This window comes from Stegastes partitus, unplaced genomic scaffold, assembly GCF_000690725.1.
Source record: "Stegastes partitus isolate 25-593 unplaced genomic scaffold, Stegastes_partitus-1.0.2 Scaffold215, whole genome shotgun sequence".
In the NCBI taxonomy this organism is placed as follows: Eukaryota; Metazoa; Chordata; class Actinopteri; family Pomacentridae; genus Stegastes; species Stegastes partitus.
Window position 1 is genome coordinate 386,360 of NW_007577946.1, and position 19,474 is coordinate 405,833.

At 41.3% G+C, this 19,474-nt stretch overlaps 2 protein-coding genes across 2 annotated transcripts in view; one reads left to right on the forward strand and one right to left on the reverse strand.

Annotated features, from left to right (window-relative positions):
* Positions 1 to 35: 35 nt before the first annotated feature.
* On the reverse strand, positions 36 to 13,999 carry cyth4b (cytohesin 4b). The gene is made up of 13 exons (XM_008280940.1): positions 13,868 to 13,999; positions 11,276 to 11,358; positions 11,070 to 11,134; positions 10,245 to 10,311; positions 9,390 to 9,508; positions 8,983 to 9,063; positions 7,560 to 7,672; positions 7,222 to 7,370; positions 5,630 to 5,741; positions 5,186 to 5,262; positions 3,287 to 3,358; positions 2,985 to 3,139; positions 36 to 1,028 (listed from the first exon to the last, which is right to left on the reverse strand). Exons 1-13 carry the CDS (start codon positions 13,884 to 13,886, stop codon positions 947 to 949), a joined length of 1,194 nt encoding a protein of 397 aa, XP_008279162.1. The 5' UTR covers positions 13,887 to 13,999; the 3' UTR covers positions 36 to 946.
* Positions 14,000 to 15,860: 1,861 nt separating this feature from the next.
* The window catches only part of rac2 (Rac family small GTPase 2), a 24,336-nt gene continuing 20,722 nt past the window's right edge, over positions 15,861 to 19,474 (forward strand). The window contains exon 1 of the mRNA XM_008280939.1: positions 15,861 to 15,977. Within this exon, the coding sequence (XP_008279161.1) occupies positions 15,943 to 15,977 (35 nt within the window). The 5' untranslated portion in view covers positions 15,861 to 15,942. The remainder of the gene's footprint in view (positions 15,978 to 19,474) is intronic.

Below are 19,474 nucleotides of genomic sequence, written 5' to 3' on the forward strand. Positions count from 1 at the left end.
CTGCTCCTTAAAAACAAGATCCACTTCTGCACGTCAACAGTCATCCGAATAACTTTCTTTTATTAAATAATAATAAGAACAGAACAAAACAGTACTTACAGTGGTATAGTTCATAAAGTAGTTACAACGAAAAAGAGTCCCTTCAAATATTACAGTATAAACAGTAAATGTATAATAATGCAGACGTGTGCTGCACTTATTGCACTGTGACGTGAAAACATGTGGGCTTCTTCTGCACGTCGAGGAAAATAAAACATCACGCTATAAAGTTCAAAACAACTGAGTAAATCCCCAAAAACATATTTACATCAAATTCTATTAGTACAACTTCTTAAGCTCAGATGACACCCAGTCCAGCTAAGCTTTTGTAACACAACAGAAGCAAAAGCAGTTTACAGTTACTACCACTGAGCGTCCACCTTTCAGCCTCCTGAGAACTGTTGTGGGGCTGAGACGAGCACGTCTCGCCGTTTTTAGGCTTCATGGAACGACGTGCTTGATTTATCTTCCTGAGCTGAGAAACTCAGACAGCCACTGCAAAAAAAAAAAACCCCAAACCCAACCTCGCATGGCAGATGAGATAAGAAACTGCGGTAAATTACACAACGACTAGAAAACATCTGTAAAAACAGAAATTTGGGCCGACAACATCCTCCAGCAAAGATTAAAATACAGCTATTTGCCTGCAGATCCTTAGAGGTGACACAAATGAGTCAGTGAGTTTTTCACCTTTCACACCGTTTTTTGTTTTTTTTTCTCGGCCTGCGAAAAGAGAAGTCGGAAAGAGAAGTCCCTCTTTTAGCCCGAGCGACCCCCCGGCGGCGTGTCTCTGTCTGGCCTCCGGTGTCCTCGCTCGGTTGTGTTGCAGGATGTTCAAAACAGACGGAAGAATCCCACAGCGGTGCAGTACAGCGTGGAGCCTCCACGGTGCCGAGGCGCCGCTCGCTCAGTCTTGAGGAGTTTGGTTTATCACCTTCTTCTTGCGGATTGAGACCAGGTCGTAGAACGGATCCTTGGTGATGCTCGCTCTGTTGGAAGTAAAGGTAGCGGTCGTTAGACAAATAATAATGCAGTATCTGCCTGTGTGCAGTCTGTTTACATGACCTGACTCGGTTTTTGGGACCAAAGACAAGATATCAGTCCAACAGCTTTTGGTTTGGTTCAAGGTCACGGTTAGGTTAGCTTTAGGTTAAGTTTATATGAAGGGTTAGGGTCTGGTAGGTTGACATAATGCCCCGTGAAGGAACAGAAACATGACCGTGGTTGTGTGTTATTTGTGAGGCCTAAATGTCCTGAGAAGCAAAAGAAACAATCATTCTGAATTACTGCTTTTTCATCTAGTCATGATCTCTCTTTCTGAAACTGGAACCTGATATTTGCACCCATTTGTAGCAGAGCAAGTCCATACTTAACTCCAAAACAGTTAAGACCATTTCATGGTTCTTCCAGCTCACTGTTGTGGCTTCTATAGCCATTATTCTGCTGTTTTAATGCCTCTCACTGCAATTAGCACCACTTTAGACTGTTGTTTGTAGAGCAAACGTCATAAAACCCACTGTGAGAGGCGTCTATGAAGGCAACAGCAGGCGGATAAAGTTAGCACTAGTGAACAAATGAATCAACTGAAGAGGCAGATTTTTGTCTCACTAACTGCCTGGTGGAGACCAAAAACATAGCAAAAAGGAGAGTGAATATTGGAGTTTTATTCATCAGGTGGACTCCAAATGAATGCTGTCGTTGCTCTGTGTTGGATGTAGGCAAGTGGTCATGTCGTGGGAAAGTTGGATTACATTTTTTTTTTTTTACTCTTATGTGAAATTTCAGGATATTTGGAGTTATTTTGGTTGCTTTAGTCACAGTTTCATATTTCCTGGTTGTAAATTACGAAGCAATCTGAAGAAAATATTCACTGTTGCACAAACAGGTGCTCGACAAAACCTAATAAACTATTTGCATCAGACTACTCAGGGTCCGTGTACAACCTGTACGTTATTCTGAACATGTCCTCGTCTGACTGAACTCCATCAAAGAAAAGTGGCCGCTTTCACAGGTTTTTAATCTCTGTGTTAAGAAGTAATATACTAGATATAAGATTATAAAAACCCAGACTTCTCCTTTCTACAGTTAGTCATGCTATCCACTCCTGTCGAACGCTCTGCTCACGCTCCAGATGCTAAACTCGGTTTGCATCATACGCATGGTGAAACTTCACAGACGTTCTTCACACGCTACAGGCTGTTGTCAAGATTATCGTTCCAGAGGCAGCAGTTCAAGAAGCCGTCTCACGGGGAGGCAGATGTAAACAGCATCAAGACTGTGGTGCAACAACGCACTGTAATGCTGATGACACTTTGTAGTGAGAAAAAAACAAAGCAAAAGCAGAACGAGGCTGCATGAGAAAATGTTTGGGAAGTTGTCTTTTTTTTGTTGCACGAGAAGTGAAGTAAGATTAGTTTTAATATCTGTTGCTAACATTAGTCTCACGAATGTTTAGGCTTGTCTGACAACAGCGTCGGCTGCTCAGGGCGGTGGTGTTACCATCCAACATGTTGGTATTACTGGGGCAGCCATGATGATTTTGCAAACTGTAAACACCCAGACGAGCAGTTCGAGACCACATCTCTACTCTGATTGTTCGGCGAGGTAACTTGGCCTGACATACCTGTAGTTTGAGCCCCAAATGAGATGTCTTGCATGATAATATTGCCTACACTGCCATCCACTATTGACCACATGCCGTCTCCACATCCTGTGTGCCACATAACTTTATCGTATGGCGTAACAAATGATCTTGATGTGGCCTCCTACTATAACCCACAGAGGCAGTACTGCGATGCTTTTCCTCCACACTAGAGGTAACACGCAAAGATGTTCAGGGAACGAATGGCCCTCACGAGTAGAGTCATGCAAACATGCTTCATGGAAAGTCCATGCACCAGCTTTCATGTACATCAACATGCATGTGTTTGTGGGTTTGAATGAACCTGATGGCCTCGATCCAGGAGTCTCTCTCTTCGGCGCTGGCAGCACAGATGGTGTACGACTGGTGCTTCCCCTCCACCACCCGGCCGTCTGTCTCTGTTTTACATGCTTTGATCTTCTGCCCTCGACTGTTGGGGTTGTACAGCTCCAGACAGTACTAGACGACACCAGACACAACGTCAACATGACGGTAAATCTATAAATCCATGAAGCTATCGACTGTGTCTGTTCACACAAAACCTCCAAAATCAGTTTATTTCAATCAACTTTTCCGACACGTGTGTCGATGTGAACAGAATCTCACCGGTTTGCGAGAATACGGCACTTCTCTCACGCAGAGATTCTCTAGAGGGATGATGCCTCTGGGCTCTTTGTCCTGCAGACGGATTAAAAAAAGAGATGGACAGAGTCAGGTGGTGTATCAGGAGGACAAGAAGGAAGAGCTGAGAATAAAAAAGTCACTGGCGTCAGGAGAAAAAGGGAAGCAGAAGAGATGGAGAATCATGAGCCCATACTTCTGAAAACAAGGATTGCTTTTACAATTCAAGGCCTGGACAAGATAATGTCAACTTCACACTAAACATGAATGGTGGTTGAAAGATTTCATTTGTAATTTGCCTGTTACAAAATCAACACATTCTCACTCCCAGCACATCACATGTGAATGCGGTTAGCGGCTCCTACGCACCACGTTTTAAACACTGCAGAGCCCTGTTGCATCAGTTTAGCGATACACTGGGTAGTGCAACTGCTGACACTCTAGATTGGTGGTTCTCAAACTGGGGGTCGGGACCCCCATTGGGGTCCCAAGATCATTTCAGGAGGTCGCCAGATCATTGTTAAATAAATAAATAAATAAATAAATAAAGCCTAAATTTTTAAAATAAATTTGTATTATTGCTGTCAATATCAAAAGTGTATACTTCTTCCCACTACTTTCTCAAACTTGTTAATATTATGATTTGATTATGCGATATTATTATGCTTTTTTGCTCTTTTTAAAATTGTTTTCTTTTGGGTTTTTTTCCTTTTATTTGTTCGAAATAAATTCAATTCATTCATTCATTCATTCATTCATTCATTCATTCATTCATTCATTCATTTGTTCATTTAAAAGAAAATTCATGTAAAGAGTCTAGTCTTTGAAATTAACACATTAATTTTTAACACATTAATGTATGAATACCAAAGTTATTACTCACGCCATATTAAAAATTCAAACTGGGGGGTCATGAACACAAACTTATCTACCTTGGGGGTCATGGCTCAAAAAGTTTGAGAACCACTGCTCTCAATAAACATTTAACCAGGTGAGGTAGTGGGAAGACCATCAAAGGTGTTGGCATAAGTCAAACATGGAAGCTTGACCCAGACCACTGTCCTGTTTGGGACAGTTACTTTTTGACAAAGTGGATTTAGTATTTAGGGTTGTTTTTGTATAACTCTCTTTTTTATTTCAGTAGTTTAGGCAACTTAAGCCATTTGGTTAAGTTCAGGAACCAAAACTACATCTTAAAGTTTACCAACAGATCAGGGTTTTGGTTAAAATAAACCCGTTCACATGAGAATGCGACATTTTCTCTTCCACAACAACCTTCTTCTGAATCGTCAGTGACAAATCCTGCCCGACCTAACAGCTACCTAAAAAAAGAACGACATTGACGAGACTAGAGCATTTGGCTTTGGTTTTATGATGTCTGTTTCAGAGCATAAGGGAAGTCTGGCATAAAAAATAACACCAAGGGACTATGTTGCATCAAACAAGAGGTAGTTTACATGTGGCCATATGTTATTGGACCATGTCGACAACATTTCTTGTAAACGACATGACTTCCGAAGACAAGCTCATGAGAGCGTTCTGCTCAGTCACCTCTGTGGTTGAGGTCTGGTTTAGTTTCTACCACTAGAGCTTCTCGGTAGAAGTCGCCACAGTAATGGAAAGAAACCTTTACCTCTGGTGCTCAAGTAAAGCCGATCATTCAATGACCTTCTGTGTAAGAAGCTTTGTGACGCCATGGAAGAATTTAGGATTTTTCCCAACAACCGACATAGTAAGTAAATTAAGAAAACATAAAGTGTGTTTCTAGCTATTAACGCCTTTATCAGCCTGGGAAGGAAAAAAAACATCTAAAGAATAAAAAGTGATGAGAGGAATTCTGTGGCTTTGAAATCTCTCAGGGTGATGACAGTACATGAGCCTTACAGTGGTGAACTCAAAGTAGTAGAGGCAGTTGTCAGTCAGGATGAACCATCGCCTCTTCCACGTCTTCACTCGACCTCCTGGAATACAGAGACAGCAAAGAGCGTAGACGGTTATTCGTGGTGCTGCCACCTGCTACTAGAGACGTGTTCAGATGTCGTGTAACCTCTCGGCGAGCTGACACAAAAAATGCTCAGATGTTATTTGAGCAAAGTTACAGATCTGCGCAACCTCCCACCGACACAGCTTTGCGCAAATGCACAACGCGCTGACGGTGTGTTCCGATATTGGGTCATGTTCGTAGTGCTTCCTCTATACTTTCCTGTTTTTGACATTAGGTTGCAGTTTGGTCAAAGACGATATGTCACACTTGACCTCTTTTTGTCTGATTTATGAATATTGGTGGTTATGTGTGTGTGTCCCAGATGTGCTGAAAAGACAGTTTACCAAGTTTGAGGAGCCAGCCTTCTCTGTCCGGGTTGAAGAAGGTGTGAGTCAGATCGTTCCCGTCATCTTCTGGGATTTTGAAAGGCTCGTTGCGTATGCTTTCGTACAGTTTCTGAGTAGAGAGGACAGTTAAAGAGATTAAATACGATCAACAAATGAATCTGTTAAAGGAATGTATGAAGCTTTTCCTCATTTTCTGTCATGTAGTGTATATAAAATGTTACAATGTTGGATATTCAAATTATAATTGACCTTTATGTATGTTAAAGTAATTTCTATGAATCCAATTTTTTGGCTCGGTTTTGTTTTTTCTTCTGCTGCTGCCCCTCGGCAGGCTTCCAGAAGACGGCCAATCAGAAGACAGTTGACTTTTAAAGAGACAGAACCTGAGACAACTTGCTTCAGACAGGCAGAGGATTAACTGAGAGGCCGCGTAAATGGCGAAAGGACTCGTACAAAGCTACTCTTGTGAAACCCCAGAATAGAAATACTGAGTTGGAATGGACCCAATAGTTCCCCCTTTAAATGCATTTTTTTCAACATGTTGAGAAAATTTGGAATTTAAGCTGCTTCACAATCTAAGACAAAAAAGGCACATTTCTAAACAGGTCTAAACTGCCATCTTTCATTCAAACGTGCACATATGTGTGGTTTCTAGAGACAGAATGAATGAGCTGTTCTCATTGAGCGTGTTCACATATATTTAATTTAACAGTCTGGGATGCTGTCTAACGTCATCATCTCATGCCACCTCGTTGTGACTGGCCCGTCATGAGAAAGTGGGCATGAGAACGACATCGCCGTGGTTTGTCGGCGTGTTTCACTTGCAGCCAGCAACTGTGAGATAGCGGTATTGTTTTCTCAAACAGGGAATCATTCTGTGGTTTTACTTCCTGATTACTGTACCTAATGTCGACATTCGTTTTTGTTTTTATTGATTTTCTCTTCACAATTTTAACTCAATTTAGGAATTACTTAAAATCAAGCCGTGGGACTCATTTGTACGTACTGAATGATCCTCCTACTCTCAATTTGGCACCTTATACTGATGAGACGTCTACACCCCAGTGTCACCATGCAAACTGACTTAAACTTAGAAACCAACAACGTATTGATTCCACGAACAAAATATCGCCTCTGCAGTTAACGCCTGATGCGTCACATCCCTCTGCCGTAGAGACCCAACAAAACAACGAGCCACGCTGTCACCATGGATTTCATTACAACGAATATAAACACAGAGAATAAAATTACGTTTTTACAACTACAAAGTAAAGAAATGGGGATGTGGGATTTGTATTTCACATAACAATTGTGGGGAACCAACGCAAAATGAAACAAAAAATAAAAGACTGCAAAAGCTTGAATGAAGTCGAGATGGTAAAAATAGCTGTTTAGTTCATTTCCAGTTATTTTTGGATGACTAATGGTGCTCTAGATGAAAATTCCCGTCATGGCTATACTCAAGCACATTTAGTTGAATGGTAACAAACGCTCTTTGTCCCTTTGCAAATAAAAAGTAGACCGATATTAAATCAATAATTGCTTCCTGGTGTCTAGTTCGGCCACTGTGATTGGCTGGAACTCCTCACCGAGAGCAGCTCTTCGGGCAGGTCCTCCCCGTTGTTGATGCCTCTGTTCATGGAGAAGAAACGCTCCAGGGTGGTTTTGTCCTTCACGTTGGGGTTGTGGAGGCTGGTGTTCAACATGATGATGGCAAAAGACAGGATGTAGCACGTGTCTGAGTGTTGACAAGAACAAACACCATGAGAGGAAGCACCACATAGAATCGAGTCAAGTAGCAAAGGCAGAATCCGTGAAGCAAAAAGAGGGTATGAAAGTCAGAAAGATAAAAGCAGAGAGACGATGTGGTCATTTAAGAACAGACAGACACGCAGGAGGTAGATGTATGTATATTTAGTGAGCTAACCAGTGGACTGGAAGACATGAGTGTTGCAGTCGCAGTAGCGCGTGGCGAAGGCCTCCATCATGCGGTCGATCTTCTGAGCTTCACCAGGCAGACGGAAACTCCACAGAAACTGTCTGTCACACACACACCACAACAGCATGAGACCCCTGCATGCAGCCTGCATTATTCAGGTTTGTGATCAGTACGTAAACTGCAGATGCACCACGTAGGCGCTCTTCAATACAATTTTGAGATTTACTTAAACAGTTATTCAACGCTACATCACTTTGCAGAACACAGGATCAGCTATTGAGGAACTCTTCTCCTCATTCGTTGTGGTGGTTTGATCTGTTCGCGGTCTTGCTGCCAGCATGTGAGCACGCTAACGGCTGCAGCAGAGGCAGCGGTATCGCAACCTTTAGTCGGTGGTTTGCGTCTGGCACGACAACTCCTACAGTCGCTCTCTCTCGTAGGAAGTGGTGTCTTTTCACTGGACTGTGCTGCCTGTAAATAACCCACATGCTTCAAACTTCACACCCCCGGCGCGTGACGCAAGCTTCCCAATACGAGTCAGTGACCACGAATCCACAGCCGGGATGGTTCTGATGAAATCATCATGACAACATAGAGATGCTTTTACGTTGGAAGATATGAACATTTTTTCCTCCGTAACTTTTAACGTCTGCCACTGTCACTTACACAAGGCAGCTCAGTGCAACTTTCCACTGCTGCTGAGGCTTCTAAGAGAGCTGCAGCCCCTCGTACACCGATTGTGGCGACTCGCTGACATTTGTGGCTGCTGACAACAGTTGTTTTCAGCGGCTGTAATCTACGTCAGAGTGTCACTAGATGGTTATCAGAGTCATTCACAAAACCAACATTGTTTTAAGAAAATGTGAACATGTTTGAACAGATTCTTTGCATCTTTAACTTGTGTGTTTTGTCTCTTTCTTGCAGGATATATGTGGATTATTAACTTGATATCAATTTTTAATATTTTAATTTTATTGTGGAAATGCTACAGGCACGTTGCAGCGCCCCTAGTTCGATAGTAGCATCGTTTCAGTCATCACATAAAGACATTTTAATAAATATTGTCTTTTTTATTGTATTTTATTTTTATATTTTTAACAATATCGAGTGCACAAATGCCAGGATGGAACTGGATAGCTCTGAGGTCTTTAGAATTCCAGCTAAATTGATATTTCCAGCAGCAAAAATGGAATAAATTTCACTGCAAGATGATGCAACTAAATGCAGATATGACCACATAATCTCTCATCTGCTCTTGTCTCGCAGCCTTCTGGTGAGGGAAGCATCTTTTACCCCTAGTAAAGCTTCCATCTTATTGTAATCCACTATGTGACGCAAATATGCCAATGTCTCAGATCATGATGATGGTGATAAATGAGAATCCTGTTAATGAGGATAAAAGGGGGCCAACCTGAGAGCCTGGACCAGGTTGAGGTCGGAGAACTCGTGCAGCTCCACGAAGGCCTTCAGGGTCTGCAGGTGGAGCTCCTCCCTGTGAGACGGAGGGGGGACACAAGACGAACCAATCAATCAGACTTTCCAGACGAAACCCACCATCGCAGCCCACTTCTCACCCAGCAACGGCCTTTTTTCTCACTTTGCTCTCACCTCCTTTGCTTTTTCTTCCATAAGCCTCCTCCTCTTAATTCCCACTGTTAGGTTTCCTCTTTGTCTCACTCTGTAATGACTTTCCACATCTTCTTCCCCTCTGGTACTTATCAGGATTTCCTTCTTTCTCCTTCTCCATCTACTCCTCCTCCTCATCATCCTCACCACCTTTCATTCTTTACCTTCCTTTACCTCCCCCCTCCTCCTCACCTTTCCCCGAGGAACTCTCCGATGGCCGTCTTGTTGAGTCCTTCCTCCTTGTAGAGAAACTCAGCGATGGTTTGAGCGCTTCCATCCAGCAGCTTGTTCTCCACCAAGTACGTGATGCCCTGCATGCAAATACAGCGGTTACAGGAAGTTTGTGCATCCGCAGCTTTTTAAAAATTTTTTTGCAGGAGTAAGTAGAATTTTTATTTTTATGACATCGTGCTTGAGCCGCATGCAGCAACACATACAGTGTGAATGTGGTTAAATGTGCTCAGTTTCACAATGATATCACGTCCTGTTGGTATAATAGAGCGAGCTCACAGCTTCTGTATTCCCAATTCCTTAAAACAAATTTCTCTTCCTCTTTCTGCTCCATCACAGACTTTGGAGAGGAAAAGGACGATTAAAAATACACCGTCCGTCATGTACACGCCTCTATATTCTACAGCTTCACTGTCTTCTAATGTGATTGAATGTCCACTGCCAAGACATCAACACTTTCATATGAGCGTAATAACTCACACCTGAATTTGAATGTATTCAATTTGTGCTGCAAACATTTGCGCTCACAGCAGCGATGCGCTTGACCCGCCAGCAAAAACCACAGAAACTGTGCTGTGGGCCCTCATCAGTGTCAGTTCTCAGACTCACTCGGCGTGAGAGGAAGTCCGCACAGAGGCAAACAAAAGCAGTTCGCTGAAGGTCTATAGTTAGTAAAGAAGCTGACAGTGAGACGTACAAGGTCAAACAAGAACAACAAGAAAGCATTTCGTACCGAGTAAGATATTTTGAGTGCAGCATGCTGACTCTGTGCTGATATTTTTGTCTTAATACATCATGAACGCACACTCTCCTCACCTTTTTGGGGTCCATGTTGAATTTCTTCTTCCCATTTGAGAACTGTTTGCTCTTCTCTACGGTCTTGCTGAAAAACAACATTGAAAAAAAGACATTTTTTAGGCACTCTTGCAAGTAAAAGTCCTAAAATTAACATCAGGATTCACATCACAGCGGTATTGTACTTGCTAATTATGTATTTGGCATTAACACAGTGTGGCAGAAACAGGTTTAATGCACCAGAGACAACAACAGCAGAGAGTCCTTTTCAGATTAAACCTTTGTGCTGCTAGCCCAGATTATACAGAGCATTTTATGTACTTTATGAAATGCTACAGATGCAGGATGTTTTTTGTTCATATGTCAGTGAATCTCTAACTCAAGCAACATAGCATCCTGTTCCTTCTCTATATAGATGGACAGTGCAAAATATTGGAATGCAAAAAAGAAGCTCAGATTCATCTGGAGCCAACGGTTTGAGCTCATCCTGTGTTTGTCTGGCCACAGCTAACAGACAGTTTGTCCAGCTTACCCGAATGAAAAACTGCTGAAAACAAAACTCAAGCGTATTAACAACATGCATGAGAAGGTCGTGTTGGATGGAAATTCACCAGAGCCCTGCAAATCATTTGATCATGTTACAAGCTGACAAATACTCTATAAGATCTGCTCACCCAGAGGAGGAAAAAAAAATATTGGAAAGCCACTTTGAAACTGAAACATGGCTGACATTTCAAATTTAAGCAGCAGCATTTAGTGGGTGTTCACAGCAGAGAGGAGAGCTCAAATAAAAATAAAGACTGGTTAATGAAGTAGGCGTCGGGTTTTTCCCACAATGAAACTCACTTTTCCTCTGCAGACTCAAAGCTGAGTATTTCTGCCATCACATTGTCAATCTCCATCTTTAACTTCTGGAAATGACAAGATGAAAAAAAAAAGTCTTTATTGGTTTCCCTAATATTAAAAGCAGAACCAGTTGACTCAATCAGTGAATACATTAAAAGGGCTTTTTTTTTCTGCAAATGGACACAATCATCTTGTGTGTACGTCACCTGGATGTCATCCAGAAGGTCCTTCTTATACGTCTTGATGTTCTCGATCTCCATCTTCTCATCCGCTGTGAAATCTGACGAAACTGCAAGAAACGTTGGCACAAAGGCGTCAAAGTGATACTCAGGAATTTACTGTTCCTCCCACAAATACTCGTCAGTTCTTTAAATCTAAGGACCACTTTCATCACATCGCTACGTTCAGCTAAAACGATGATGTCGTTCTGTTTGATGGGTACAGAAGCCCTTCACGGATGGATCTGAATGAAAAGCTGCAGGATCTGTCTGCGTCCTGTGTGTGTTTTAAAAACAGCACGTGGAATCGAGGTTTCTGTGGAAGAGATGTCAGACAGGTGTTGTGGTTTTCTCATGAATGATATCTGTCACGATCTGTCGCGGTATTAATACATTTCTTAAAAAACACAAGCATGCAAATGTTTGGATGCATATTTAACCACCAGGAAACAGACTCACATTTACATTTTGTCAAACATTAACCTCCCCAGTCACGCATTAAAGGCTCCTATGACTGATAAGAATGTCATATTAATGAATGATTTTTCTATATTTTATCAACCAAATGACACCCTCAGGTTATTATATTATTATTATTAGGTGAAGGGGATTTATAGAGACACCATTAACATTTCAGATGAATTCCAAACTTTTACGGAAAGGCGTTAAAGCTAGCAGGTAAAAAATGTGATTAAGAGACTTCTGAGAGCAAAGTCAGGATTATTTAATCTTGAATTTCTGTGTCTGAATTGGGATGTTTCCCTCAGTCAACATTCAGGCTTTACTTGTAGAATTCAGATCTCGGTTTTTACAATTTTGGAGAAATTCCTGAACAATTTTTTTCTTTTTGTATAAAGCAGCCGTAAAAACTCATCACTTCTAGAGGCCTCTCGTAGGAAGATTATTGTTCAGAATAAAATGAGGTCATGTGTAATCGTGACCCTCTTGTCTTCCGTTATGGCCTCGGTGGGGACTGAAGCTGTGAGAGAGGAGGACACATCAAGTAGTGGGCAAAGAAAAATGACTTTTAAAAAAATAAATAGAATCAAATGAAATTAAAACAAACTATATATACTGAGTTTTTTGTTTTTTTTTTCCTTTTTGCTGTTATCTATCGCTGACTTCTCTCTCTCAGGGTCCCAAACGAAGCTTTTGAACCAGAGACAACACTCTCTGAACGCTTGCTATTTGTCATGTGACTTCTTATTTAGTGCACAACAAAGACTTTTGTACGTGAGGAATTTGAAATAGGAATATATGCAGGGCCCATTCAGAAGTGCAGCATCTGATGACTGACCTTCTGTTTCACTGAAAGTCCGTGACACATACGAGCGTCACACACTCTGGATTTGCCAACATCCTCTGTCAGCAGATTACTTCCTTACAGCTTTCTTCACGCTATCCTCTGACATGGACAATCAGCTGTGACTACCGCAGAGGAGGTAGAAGCCTGATGTGAATATCGGGGAGCAAAAAGAAGCTCCCTCAAGAGGAAAAAAAAAGCACCTCAAAGTACAAAAAAGAAATATATTTCTCATCAGCATAGAAGGTGTCATGATTAGCCTGTCAGGATGTTGTTGACAGGCCACCAGTGGAGCCTGATCAGAGCGCTGTCGAGCTCCCTCAGTGGCGTTTTGTGTCACACAGATAGTGACGGATTCAGGATTTATCCTCAGTGAGAGGGAAATCTTTAAGAATTTAAAGTTAGCAGAATGAAAAGTGTCATCTCTTTGTGTAGAGATATGTGAGCTGGTGATGATGTGACCACAGGACTTCCACTTCCCCACCCTTCCTTTACACATGTTGTGCAACCAAGCTGACAGACTTCAGTCACCAGAGCCCCTCATTTAAACCATTTAAACTTTGGTTTTGATCATGTGGAAAAACTGAATAAACCAGAGCATATGAAACAACTACAGACTGACACGGTGACTTTAAAGGGTTTTCTAGACACCTAACCAAAGATAGGAACTTCTGTTTTTGTGTTATTGTCAGCGATGTGCAGTCCAGTGAGTATGAGTGTCTCTTCCCCATTTCGGCCGAGACCCACGCTGTGTGTCCTGTAAATGGTTTTACCACAGGGTGCATCTGGTGATAAGTGGTATACCGAAAACTGTACTGCCTTAACCTCGGTATTAGCTGCCCTCGCTGTGCGCTGTTAGGTCACACCTTAGAGAGTGCAGTTTGCATTCGCTGCACTATTTATATGACAGCTGTTCCTACTTTAAAGGTCTGACAAGCTGCTACACCAACAGCTTGTTGAGATAAAAGTGCTGTTTTGTCTCCAATTTGGCAAGTAATCTAGTATTATCCACATCAGACACATACAGGAGAGTCAAATACCTCATCACAGGTGGGCATGAATTAAAAGATAATCATTTAATTCAATGACATAAGTCAGATAATATCATAAACTAACACCCTGTCCAGTATCTTCAAATATCAAATAACATATTTAGAACAAAAAACACGTATCAACACAAGTTTTAAAGTCTCCATGAACTTCTTAAATATAATAATTGATTTTAAAAAACTATATTAAGAAGAAGAAGAAGAAGAAAAGAGCAAAGCAGGTCTTACCCATTTGGCAATCAGTCATTTATATCCAGGGTTTAGAAATAAAAAAATAAAAATACCAAAACAGTTGCGTACAAGTCAAGTTGAAATACCAAAGTATGCAGGCTGCAGCCTCAGCACACAGTGCAGTGACAGCTGAATGAAGCCTTCTCTTTTAACCCCACCTCTTCCCCACCGTGTCAAGCTCACATGAGCACAGAGCCGGAGAGGATGACGAGCAGACGGCCGTCCTTCAAAATGAAGCACTTATTAAACAGATTCATCAGTTAACTTCTGCATGTCAGGGGAATGTCAGTTTTATTCTCAGCATGCGAGAGGTCAACGTGTCTGTCTGTAGCTGACAAAAACAGAAAAAACAAACACATGTAGTCCAATGCAATTGAAAAAAACAGAAAAGTACAGCAGTAGCACAAATTTGAACGTGTGTTTTTTTCTTTTTTTGGATGAATAATAAAGTTTTTGTAGAGCTGAGTTGTTTTTTTTTGTTTTTTTTCCCCCTCTGCTGTTATGACGCTGTACCTTTGACAGAGGCTGTTTTGAAAATGTGTTGTTCAATGAAACGTGGTTGCAAAACGTCGCAGGAAGGGAGTTTTGAAAGGCCGGAATCTCATCACACGGTGAGGTAAGCAGGGAACCCTTCACACCTCTGAAGTGTGCAGCTGGCTAAGATGTCATCTAGAGCTACATAACAATAATAAAGAATTCAATTTATTTTCTTTTTTCTGCAAATCACACGCTTTTATTTTAAAAATACTACCTTCCTCCTTGTCTTCCTGTGGTGCACTGACTCAGGCTGACTTGACGGTTTAACCTTTTGCATTAGAGGAAAAGTGTTTCACAGGTTTTACATGCAGCATCCTGTCACTGCAACTTTACTGACTTGGGTGTTATTTAAAATAGTTCAACTTATTTTATATTCAGGACAGTAAATGCACATTGTTATGGAACACTGAGGGTGTTAAAGGAGGCAACTGCATTCTTATAAAGTCATTTTATTTCAGGTTGGTGTTGCACAAACGACAAAACAAGGTGTTTTTGTTAAAGGTTGATGTGACGAATGATAAGTTTCCCTTAAAGTATTAAAAAATTTCAATCTGAAAAATGGTTAGAAATGGATTAAAATGAGATCAAGCGGTGGATAATCTTAATAATTTATCAAGCAGCCCCTCTGCTGTACAGACTCAGAGTTATGATCGATGCAAAAATGGCGCTGAAGTGCCCTCTAGTGGTTAGAAAGGAAAGTCACAGGTGCTGCTGGTGCATGATCATGAGTGCGTCAGGTTGTGTTCAAGATTTTCCATTTATCTGCAGCATCTACCATTTTTCAGATTAAACTTAATCCAGTTTTAGTTTAACAACAAATACAAAAGTGTGTTTGCACATGTTGTGGGGACATAAATCTGTTTTTTTGTGGCTCCCTTTTTAGCGCTCAAACACAAATCCTCAAACCATTAATTATTACATCTTAGGATAAAGACTAAGGCTAGAGTTGAGATAAGTTAAGCTTAAGCTAAAACAAGTTGCAGTTCTGGTTAGGGCGAGGCTAATTGTGTGAAGCAACAGAAACAGGACTGTGTGTGTGTCTATCAATGTGGTTTATTAATAACTTCTTAAATCAAAGTAATAAATTAAAGCTACATTCCAAGCATGCGTGTGTGCTCATCTGGTTCTGCGTCGCATGCATGAGTGCAAACGTGCAATCAAACAAATGAGGAAGTTTTAAATAAAACTCTTGCGCCAACATCTTCCTCCTCCTCCACGACCATTTCACAGGTTTTATTCATTGCAACAGCTTTTCTCAATCATTCACATTAATACAGTTTTTTCACCATTAGCACGTACTTTGGTGAAGTTCTGTATCTTGGAAGAAGAAAAAAAAAAACAAAACAGGAAGAAGAGAAGAAAATGAAGGGAGGGAGACTGAGAGAGAGAAAGACGCAGCAGAGGGAGGGAGGGAGGGAGGGAGGGAGGTGTGCAATAGTTTCCTGTAGTTGCATGCTCATCTGCGTCTCTTAACCTTCCTCTCCGGGTCTGTTTCTGTCAGAGTGAAGAGCTCAGACGTCGCCGAGCGGAACAGGATGCAGGCTATCAAATGTGTGGTCGTGGGAGATGGGTACGCCATTATTTTCTTACTTTACTTGTTAGAACTTAAGCTGCCTGTAAGCGCTGAATTGTGTTGGCTCAGCTGATGCATGGTGCTGATGTTTGGCCCGAGGCTACGAGTTTAAGGTGTTCTGATAAAGAAGCTTTTGCGCTCTAAAAGTTTCATCAGCTTCCGCAGTGATGTGGCTCTGTGGTGTGGTTTTGCCTCCAAAAGCTAAAAGTTTTGTTTTTTAAACTTCTTTTGAAAGAAACAGGGGCTGTCCAGTGTTACATGTAAATCTCAAGGCGTGTGTTTGACAGTGAGGGCGCTGGATGAGCCGTACAGGCCACAACATGTAGGAAAATGCTTTAATGCAGCGAACCCGGAGCACACACTCCCTCCTGTAGATGGAAATCAAAAAAAGAAAAAGGCAAAGAGAGTTGTTCGTAACGACAAGAAAGTAAAGATCTATGCCTTTAAGCTTTGACCTTAAAGCACTTTGTGACATTTAGAAACCTGGTTTTGTTGTTGAAATATGTTCACTCATAAGAAGTGTTGGTTCAGCTGTCACATCAGAACTTCTACATATTTCTTATCCTTTAAGGTGGGGCAAAAAAAGAGAAGGTTGTCATCATGAAGGAAATAGTAAAGAGGAAGCAGCATAGTTGTTTCTCCAAGTGACCTGTGAGCAGCGAGCAGGTAGCACCACAGGTGCTGTAACTGCATTTCCATGTGTTGCTCAACTTCCTGGTGTGTGATTTAAAACAGAGGAGCAAAGAAACAGGAAGAGAGGTGTGAAAAGACTTTACTCTGTCTGAACACTTTTGGTATGTTTGTTTAAAAAAAACAAAAACCTGAAAATCAAAGTGTTGATTTTAAATTGACTGATTGTAAAACTAAAAGCGAGCTGGTGGTTGGTGGGGGTTTTGTCCATCTGGAGGAAAAAGCAGGAGCAGTAAAGTTAAGTTGATGGAGGGAGGAGGTTGGTGTGGATGGCTGGGTCAACACAACTATGAAGTGTTCTCTGTTAACCAGGAAGTACGTTTAACTAGTCAGCCAACATTTAACGGTGGTTTTGCTGGATCATCAATATTATTTATCCATGTATGTGTTTATTCTTTATCCTGCAGTCATTCCCTAAGTTTAACTGGTATGTTTGTCGTGACATAATGACGATTTTTAACCTAAAATCCTACAGACAGGACAAAGATTTAGAACTACTCTGAATCTTGGTTTGTTGTCTTTGCTCTGTTCGTATCGTTCGCAAGCTGTAACATACCCTGACATTTTTTTTGAAATGATGGCGCCTAAGGTAATTATGTCAAATCTTGTGTTTTTTTTTCACACCTCTCACATTTGAGTAAAAAAATCACCACCGACACAACTAACAGGCTGGAAGAAGCAATGTGAGGAATGTAAAGAGTAGAATTTGAGGAGAATTTGGACCAATCACGACTGCCAACGTGACAGAACATTACATTAAAACATGGGGGACTTTTACCTGAAATGTGCTTTACAGATTGTTCAAACAGCGTCTCGGAAAGAATACGTATCGGCCTTCGCCAAGAAGCCGTCAGTTGAAGCTGCAGGTGGTGGTATGAGTAATTTCTGCAGGGACTTTTCATTTTTTGATCACTTCTGCTAGGACCTAGCATGCAATCATTCAAAAACACGAGCATCCGTTCTGCAAGCAGCAGCAGCTTCTCCTGTCGAACTTTCACAGAAGGTGAACCTCGAGCAGGTGGACGCCGTTCAGACCTTTTCAAAAAAAAGAACGAGCAGCTACCGTGTTTGTATGATGCGTGAACACGTGTTTGTTGGTCTATATGTGACTCAGCCAGATGTAGAAGAAACACATACACTAGAAGATGGCTCCACTCAACAGACAGAGAAGAGGAAGTTGGTCCTCAGTTGTGGGGAAGTTGGCTGTGCGAGTCTCTATGTACATACTGACCCAGCTGTCCGACTTTATTTGCAGTTCAACAGCACTAAACGAAAATCTCCAACATCCCTTTCTGGCTAAACGTTAACCACAGAGATTTATGTCAAATTCTAACAGATATTCGGACTAATTAATCCCAGTGGGATTGCAGTGACAGTTAAAAACCTGTTGAAGTTTTTCATTTGCACCGCTGACCGCTAGAGAAAGCTGTGTTTAGCTCGTCAGTCATGATCTTTGAGGTAATTAGACAATCTGAAATGGATGTTGCCACCGTAGCTTTTGTTGCAATGGCAGCTGTGTTGCACCACTCGTTTTTACTCAACTCACATCAAGTAAGGTGACAAGTCGAGGTTATGATGACTTTTAAATGCACTGTATAAGTATATTAATCCATTAGCAGCCAAACTAATAAACTTTGGAGGGCCTTTACCTTCAGTTCTGGACTGAACAAACTGGTGACTCCACAGAACAAATAACAAGGAGGGAATGATGCAGCCGAGAGATCAAAAGAATTAACTTTGGAGATCCATTTAATTCATGAGAACTATATACCGTATACCAAAGATGAAGCCCCCTCACATAAAGGCTTGCCTTGTGCATGAGATCAAGAAATTTCAAGCTTCCAAATGGTGCAATCCATTCATGTACCCCCCCCCACAGGCACCACCTATAGGATTCCCACCTCGACCCAGATACTTTACGATGGTATCACAACTGGTGATAACTGTGAAACCTCTATGGATTCCAAAATTCATACTGGACAGGTTAACACCGGATGTTGTTAGCAGCTGGAGGTGTCGTAGTGTATGGGATAAATGCTGTTTGGGGTTTTCTTTGGTTGCAATACAAGTAGGGGAAAAACAATTGATGCATGGCTGTGCTGTATCCACCTTTGTTGATCATAGACTGAATAGAAAAGGTGCACACAGTGACAGTGACGTCACCTTTTGGTTTGTGGATTATTTTAAAGCCTCTAAATTTAATATTTGTCTGTCACTACCTGACACTAGATCTGACAAGCTACAGTGGAACTGACTAAGAACTGGAGGACATTATATACAGCTAGCTGTATCTCAAGATAGACGGGTCCTAAAGCAAACCATACTTCATTTTCATCTAAATGGGATCATGATTTACAAAATGAACATCATGGTGGATTAAAGGAGACTTAAATTTAGCAACTAGGACCATAAACTCATCAGGAAAATGTTTACTGAGGGAACAAATCAAAGGTGAAGTAGAGTCATTTTCTCTATAGTATCAACCAGAGGAGTCGCCCCCTGCTGGCCATGAGAAAGAATGCAGGTCTAAGGAACATTTATATACAGTCTATGATCTTCCAGGGCTCATTGTACTTGCATGGCTTGTTTGGTTAAATAATGTGCTAACTCGCAGGTACGGTACAAAAAAGTTAAATAGGTCAAAGTTTATGCATTAAACCCAAAAATCTTGAATATTTTCATTTTCTGCTGCTGTATTCTTACACATCAGAAGGAAACGCCGTTCTTTCATTGTACTATATTTATTTGACAGCTTTCAGATGGAGAGTTTACACAGTGGATCATTGAACAGTTTTAAAAATACA